Raw genomic sequence first — 8,213 nt, 5'->3', positions numbered from 1 at the left:
TTCCTAAAAGAGGCTTCGTTTAGTTGGTCACGGGCGGCTACATTTTTCTTTTCTTTTCTTTCTTCATGAAATCTCTGCTAGATACACTAATCTTATATGTAAACATCATCTTTAATTTATAAATTCGTGCTAACATAGAAGAAAATTGTCTCAAAAGAAAAGTCACTGCTGATGGTAGCAATAGCACTGATTTTCCGAATAAATTCATGTGTTAGACTAAGAAACTCCATTTTCATTCAATCAATTTCTATATTTTGGAGGGTCTCAGCTTCAGAAAAAGCACAACACATATTTCACTCTGAAAATAATCCCAATAGGAATAGGGTTTCTGTTGTAAAGTTTGTTTGTTCTGCATGGACTTATTATGAGTGTTTCTAGTCCAAATTTGACTAGGACCAACTACACGTTATTCTTAACTTGCGTTTTGAGTTGAATTCAACATCGTTATTATGTAGACAAGAAGTCCTAATTATGTTGACATATAACTGTGCTGAGTCTATGTAAAATGGGAAGAGCTGTTATTCAGGCTCTTCTAAGCCTAGATTAGTTGTGTTTTAGGTTTTTTGTCCTTGCCTTCGGACTTCCATGTAATCAAAAAAAAAAAAATTAGGAAGAGCTGAGCTAGAACCGAAATCTAGCACAACTCTCTCCCCCAGATGGTAAATGAGAAAGAACATAGTCGCAGACCTCCAAAACATTTTCTTGTTCAAACTTTCAGTCTTGAGTTTAACCGAACATCGATTTCATGTGGGTTACAGTAAAAAAGATTGCAGATTTAGATTGTGGAGAGGAATCCTGTCATGGAGAAATTAAACTGACAAATTTAACCATCAGAATCTTGCAGTAAAGAGTAAACAACTTGCACCAGAAATAGGCATGTACAGAACTACAGATATATTGACATGAAGCAAAGAAATAACACGAGGGTGAGTGAGAACTGAGAACTCAGTTTTATGTAACACCTGTTTTAAACCCCTCAAGTAGATTGAGAGGTTATAAACTATGTTAAGAGGGTAAAGCTTGCTATATATAGGTTTGAGGTAGGGTTTCAATGCTAAATGAAAAGCTTGTTTTCAACTCTTGCTCTTTATTCCAAACCAAATTGACTTGCTTGGTAAACTTGCCAAGGGCAATGACTAAGTATTAGCTCAGTTATGGCACCCTATGAGAGCTCATTCCATTCTTAGGCCTCTGTTACCCCAAGCCGATATAACTGTTCAAACTCTGGAAAATAGTAGATAGTCTATCTATTTATTTTGGCTCAGTTTGTCATGAAATCAAGGGATTCAAGTATACTAAATCACAAACATAATGGAATAAGCATCATGTTTCCGTGCATTAGATGATGTAAAATTCTAATATGACCAAGTGTGTAGCTCCAAAATCAGCAAATAAATGAGAAGCTGAAGCTAATTCAACTCTTGAATTGACTTGATGGATGTGGACAATCACCAGTATCAGCACTATACCTCAGTGTTGTACATGGATTTGGAGAAAGAATAAATAAAGATTGATTATGTATAAGAAACAGGATATGTTATGATGTTACTGAGAGAAGTAAACAAGTCTACCTCAAATGCAGCTCCAAACATGAATGTAATGTAATAAAAGAATTGATAGAACAAAAACAACAATGTATCAAACCCCCAATTCCTCTTTATCTACACACCCCTAATCTAGGGATTCCATTCCACAAAAAAATTCCTCTTGCTATTGTGGAAATCTGTATGAAGTGTTCGAACTCGCATGAACAAATACTTCTGAAACTTCACGACCATCATAAGCTGGAAGCCTGGAACTGGAAACAACCTAAAACTTTATTCTTGTATCTAATCACAGTTTAACCCACAAACCTCCAAAACAGGGCCATCCCTTGAGACAAATGGATTTATCCGAACCCACATAAGAGTTAATATGGATGATAGCAGAATGGACCAAACCAAAATAATGGTGGGCATCCGATCTTGTTTACCCAGTAATCCTTTGAGGAAGGGGTAGAGGTGCATAATGACCCAGAAGGCGAAAAACAGTCTGCCGAACAATGGACCCCATGAATCATACCCGTTATTGATTGCATCTGAAATACCAACGACAACCCCCACTAAGTTTATTATTAATAAAGTCGTGGGAGGGATCAACAATGATGTCCACTTGAAGATGTAAAGTTCAGAAAATGCTCCATCATCTGCTGCCTTAGTTGTAACTGTGAAGTTTGTGTTAACACCAGCCAAAACCTTGAGTAGACCCTGGAAGAGAGCAAATAGATGCGATGAAGCACCTCCAATTACCCAGAACTGCTCATTCCTCCACCAGTCATCTATCCCAACACCACCCCATTGCATCTCAAGGATGCCTGTGGCAGCTATGGATAAGAAGAGAGCCATGAAAACAAGACTGGCATAGTTGCTTATCTGTAAAATCAAGTTAAAAAGCCAAGAGTTAGACGAGAGCAAGAAAATAAATATCAATTCTCATGAAAAGTTTTCAACTAAGATATAGACTAAGGGGAACAAGACTGGCATAGTTGCTTATCTGAAAATTCAAGTTCTAAAGCCAAGAGTTGGACAAGAACATCAATATAAGATATCATTTGTGTCATGGAAATTTTCAACTAAGATATAGACTAAAGGGGAAAGACAATGTTACAGAGTTGGTATTTACATGTTCGCTTTTTGAAGTCTAAAGAAAAATGATACTCCAAACTCATGATATATCTTTTAACATGCAATGTCCATCATATTCATCACAATTATAAATCATTCAGCAAGTTCCTGATGAATTCTAAATGTGATGCAATAAATGAAACAGGATATATAGAGTCGAATTTACCTCGGGGACAATAAATTTCCCGGTCAGAAGACAGATGGCAGGCAGACTACAGTAAACGATCAAAGGAATGGAGGTCCAAGGATATACGACTGAGTTGATATATGAAAACCGCTCCAATGATTTCAACCCACTCCCATATCCATACCAGATCGGACAATGTCTGCTCAAGAAAATTTCAACTGATCCAAGTGCCCACCGCAGAACTTGGTGGAGACGATCTGACAGATTGATAGGAGCCGACCCTTTGAAAGCAGCTAATTTGGGCATGCAGTAAACAGATCTCCAGCCATGGCAATGCATCTTAAATCCTGTCAGAATATCCTCAGTAACACTACCATATATCCAGCCAACCTGTTAGAGATTCAAATTACCGCAATTTAGTGATAAGAATAGATTTAGGAGATTATATAACTTTCCAAAACCTTAAACCTTAATTAACTTACTTCCTTTCCCCATTCTGTTTTATCTTCATAACCACAGCTGATGACTTGGATGGCTTCTCTCAGGAGAGATGCAGCGCTAACGTCCTGAGGAATTCCACCATTCTCCAGTACTGAAGAGGCTACAAAGACAGGAGACTGCCCAAATTTCTTCTCCAATTTCAGTTGGGACATATGAGATGATCTATCAGATATTAGTTCTGCAACATGAACACAACTTGGTCTCATTGGAATGGTATATTTCATTTTGTTCCATTTAGATAAAAAATAAAGGAATGATATATAAAAAACAATGAAGTAATGACTCATTTTCCACCATCACCTTCAATTCCCTCTTCAATATTTTCAACAGCATGTATCTGCTTTGAGGCTTCTCTCTGTTTTGATTTCTTCTTTTTCTCTTTCTTTGACTTTGCATTCTTGTTCTTTCTTGACCCACAACAGAAGCAGCACCATTTTGGCCAGCAATTGCAGGTTCTGCTAGGGGCCTTCTTTGAGGCAGGTGCATCAAACCCATAAAGAGCTTGCCTTCTGAAAACACAGCCAGTTCCAACATATATTGGCCCTTGTATACCATCTAATCCTTTCATGTTGATATCAAAGAATACAACATTCCGATTTGAGTATCTATCGTGTCGGTCAATCCCATCAAATCTTTGGGGAAACTGCACATAGCAAACTTTCTTCCCTGAAGTAGGGTCCATCATGAAGCACATGGCTTCTCTGAGGGCCTTGCTGTTGTTGATGTAGTGATCACAGTCAACATTCAGAAGATAAGGAGCATTAGAGATGATGGCAGAGACCCGCATCTGAAGATACATAATAAAGAAACACAAGTTATCAACTCTGAGCAAAAATAACAACACAGAGAGATTGAAAAAAAAAAAAAAAATTAACGAGCAACAATAATACAAAACAAGGAAAATTAAGGCTTACCAGAGCATTCATGGCACCAGCCTTTTTATGGTGATCAAATCCTGGTCTCTTTTCACGAGAAACATAAACCAGACGAGGTAACTCATTTCCTTCATCATCACGAAAACCGTTGTTACCAAGAAAGACCTGTAAATTCAAGTATTCAAGTGTCATCATTTGGTGCATTTTACACAATCTGCATCATAACATGATACATGCCTAATCCCACCTACACATGCCTTCTTGCTGCACTTTCAGTGTCATTATCTTATTGTTTCCCAGATGGGACAGTTACCAAAACAAAAGATAAAAGATAATATCAGTTAAAATGTTGCAAGAAGCCCAAATTTGTTTATACTCTTATTCGGTGATGTGTTGTACATAAATCGACCTGGTAACATGCATAACATACATATATGTATGAGCCATAGAATTTATACAAACATAACCTATTGGACTGCAGCATATATACAGTCACACACAATGTATACTGGAAATGACAACAGCATGAGAAATATGAGAAGAAAAATGCCTTGTCTGGGTAACTTTACTTTGTAGTTTTGTTATGCAAAGATAGCACAGAATAACTAAATGGAAAACTAATCCCACCTGAATCATGCCAGGATGGTCTCGTACATTGTTCCCAGGCCAGGGAGTACCATCCTGCATTGTCCAGCCATCCTCCGGAACCTTTTGTGCCATGGCAACCAAACTATTAATCCGAACTTTAAATTCTTCATAATCTCTCTGCACAATAAAAATTAGATAAATATCGTTAATTTAAAATCTGCATAAATTTATAAAATGAACATTACTTGCAAAACCAAACCTAAATTACTTTAGAAGTAACACTAAATTCTGTACAAGAAACTATAAAACAAGTCACTTACCTTCATTGCACGCCTTTCCCTTACAAATTCAGGATGAACTTTATTTTTCAAATAGTCAATCTTCTGAGAGAAGTACCATTCTGGAGCTCGAGGCTCGATGCTATATTTCTTGCAAAAAGGGACCCATCTCCTGGAAAACTCAGCTGTCTCAGAAAGGGCTTCAAAAGTAAGCATAGCAGCACCATCATCCGAGACATAACATGCAACTTTATCGACTGGATAATCGACAGCTAGGATGGAAAGGACCGTGTTTGCAGTGATTAGAGGAGGTTCTTTCAGAGGGTCGACTGTACTAACAAAGATGTCTATACTGGCTAGTTCAGATGGTTTCCCTTCCTTTTCATACCTGGAACAAACGGAGAAAATGATGAAGCACTGTGGTTGAGGAAAATCCCCAAAGCTTATGGAAAATGATAGTTTTCTTCCCCAAGGAAGCAGAAGAAAAATAAGGGCATGTATACAAAGAACAGAGTAAGTAATTGCTTCTACCTTAGTGATAGCCGATCTAGGTATGTTTCTCGCTCTATTGGATACCATTTGGGGAACTGATCCAGGATCCATGAAACAGCAAACCATATCTCGCATATGACTGATGTCAACCACAAGCCATATGCATCTTTCACTGGATTGAGAATTCTATAATGGAAAAATAAGCCAAGGATTACAAGTCGGAGTAATATCATCATTCTGTATGGGTTTATCTTGCTTGAAGGAATGGGTATCTTCCTTGAAAGTGGCTGTCTGCCTTCATCCATCCTGATAATGTGTACAAATAAAGCTTGTAAATATACCAAATAGTGAACGAATGGAGAAACCACTTAATTCTCACATCAAATGTGCAGTTTTTTTTCTTGTTACTTTCTTCAAGTTTTGAATAGTCACTTACATGGGCAGATCAGAATCATCTTCCTTCCCACCAAAGTTTCCACCATCATTATCTCCTTCATGCTTTACCACCTGAAGTTTTTCATTTTGCTTTTTCTTCCACTCTTCCATTCGATCTTTCCAAGCCACACTCCCATACCCATATACTGAAATGTCTTTCTTAGGCACCATTGGTCTAGGTTGTACTGATACATCAAAATACAATGATTAATAGTTGCATAGAATAATTGGGACAAGCTATAATGTTTTGTTGGCATAGGTGGTGCAGGATAACAAAATCTACAAGCATGCACAAGACATAATGTAACCTTACCCAAGACAAAACAAAGAGATAAATAAATAACTTACAAGAAGATGGATCAGGAAAAGGCACAGGATGGACTCTGTTCCCATGACCCATGTATGGAGGTACAATAAGCGCATGTTGATCAGATGATATCTCAGGATCCTAAAACCAATGGCATAATATAAACATCAGTAGAAGCCAATAATCATATGAATGTCTGGAAGTTGAAGCTTATAAACATACAGTAATAGGTTCACATGCATGCACTTATATGTTATGGCAGGATGTCACTAAAATTTCCAAGTGATTTACCTCCTCGCCATACGTCAAGAGTGGGATTTCAGAACCCAGAGTTGAGGAATCATGTTCTCTGTGTGTGGGAATGCTGGCATTATAGTGGGAACCGCAACCAACATTAAGGTGGGAAGACAGCACAGCCTCAGCAACTCGATGTGAGCCCAAAGCATCAAGATTCCCATAAGAGAACTCATTGTCCAAATCATCAATATCATCTTCCTCTTCATCACCTTCAACCCTAGGAGTACCTGCAAGTTGTATCACTAGTATGAGATTGTTCCGACTTTAAGTGGGAAATCATAGTAAATTCATCTGATATAATGTACAAGGAAACTTACCTTTGATGCGCTTGTATCTGGTTTTACACTGGGGACAAGCCTGATTTCCCTCTCTTCTTTCATACTGATAACAACCTCTACAGACGGGGAAGGCACATTCATTGCAGGCTACAAAGATCTCTCCATCATCTGTAATCTCAATCCCATCACCACAAATCTGACATATTTGTCCACTCAATTCTTCCACAGACTTTATCTGTAAAACCCCAAAACATATTAATAAGGATGGCAACTTACTATGCAATGTATAAATCCATCTCTTTACATCTTCTAGAAATTTCATAGAGAAAGTCAAAATAATATAGAAAATGAAAAGACAAAAATGCAGCTCAATATCTTAGCATTCAATATACATTTACTGGGAGTTTCCTGGCCTTCCCAACCCCTTTCCAGCATAATTCAGCAGAAACAATACTATAGTGATGAACCTTCAACTGGCTACTCACCCAAACAAGTAAACTGAAATGTTTCGTATTGAACGACATCCTATTACAAATGATCGACTTATTTACATTTTTATACAAATTAGTATCCAGTGGAGAAACCTATTATTATACTACCGCGTCTGACACACTTCTCCAAATAAGAAAAACTTCATTGCATCTGTCTAGCTCACCATTTCACTCTTAATACATTACTAGACTACTACCTACTTTCTCCATCTCTTCATTGAGGGTTAGTACATAAGAAAAAAAGAGTCAACTGAAATTACAACTTTATGCAAAACTTAACGGTAAAGAACGTAAATCATTTTTTTCATTTTTTAAGAAGAATGAAGCCTGTAAACCTCTCAACAAAAGTTTATTGGAAAGTTCATGAAAGTTACAAATACATGCTCGCGTCAGATGACTTTAGCGATTGCAATAGCAATGAACCAATTATTTCTCAGTAATTTAACAACGAAGAAATAAAAATAAAAAAGAGATTCTACACTCTGGAGAGATGACACTTCAGAAGTAGTGAGTTCAGAGTTCAGACCGCACATCAAAATCCAAACCAAACTCCTCAAATCAGTTTTGTACAGACAGAGAACAAGCCTAACACAGAAAACCTTGTACCATTCAAGTACAAAAATCATGGTAAAATTAAAATCGTCCTACTATCGAAAGCAAAAGCAGCAAAAATAAACCAACCAATCCCCAAACTAATAGCATCACTTACAAATCACAAGAAAAAGCTAGAAAATTTCACCACACCACCCCACTCAACCCGAAAATCTATGGCATTTCATTAGACCCAGATTGTAAAACACACAATCAGAAAATGGGTACACCACAAAACCAACAAACATAAAAGAACAATAAGAAACTGGGTTCGGGAAAGACTCTAACCC

General features: G+C 37.4%; 1 protein-coding gene across 1 annotated transcript; it reads right to left on the bottom strand.

Moving 5' to 3' along the window:
* Window positions 1-1,491: 1,491 nt before the first annotated feature.
* On the bottom strand, window positions 1,492-7,542 carry LOC101311917 (cellulose synthase A catalytic subunit 6 [UDP-forming]-like). Its single transcript, XM_004289351.1, has 13 exons — window positions 7,534-7,542; window positions 6,881-7,076; window positions 6,558-6,790; window positions 6,308-6,407; window positions 5,961-6,144; window positions 5,564-5,830; window positions 5,075-5,420; window positions 4,794-4,931; window positions 4,206-4,331; window positions 3,592-4,078; window positions 3,273-3,469; window positions 2,830-3,180; window positions 1,492-2,411 (listed from the first exon to the last, which is right to left on the bottom strand). Exons 1-13 carry the CDS (start codon window positions 7,540-7,542, stop codon window positions 1,830-1,832), a joined length of 3,216 nt encoding a protein of 1,071 aa, XP_004289399.1. The 3' UTR covers window positions 1,492-1,829.
* Window positions 7,543-8,213: the final 671 nt, after the last annotated feature.

The sequence above is a fragment of the Fragaria vesca genome, linkage group LG1 (genome assembly GCF_000184155.1).
Source record: "Fragaria vesca subsp. vesca linkage group LG1, FraVesHawaii_1.0, whole genome shotgun sequence".
Classification (NCBI taxonomy): domain Eukaryota; kingdom Viridiplantae; phylum Streptophyta; class Magnoliopsida; order Rosales; family Rosaceae; genus Fragaria; species Fragaria vesca.
The sequence above is the reverse complement of the archived record's forward strand: the minus strand, read 5'-3'. Positions and strand labels throughout refer to the sequence as shown.

Excerpts from the sequence above, each read along its gene's own strand:
- LOC101311917 (XM_004289351.1), bottom strand. Across the intron at positions 4,332-4,793 it reads ACCATCCTGGCATGATTCAG|GTCTTTCTTGGTAACAACGG; the intron begins GTGGGATTAGTT and ends TTGAATTTACAG. Across the intron at positions 3,181-3,272 it reads AAACAGAATGGGGAAAGGAA|GTTGGCTGGATATATGGTAG; the intron begins GTAAGTTAATTA and ends AATCTCTAACAG.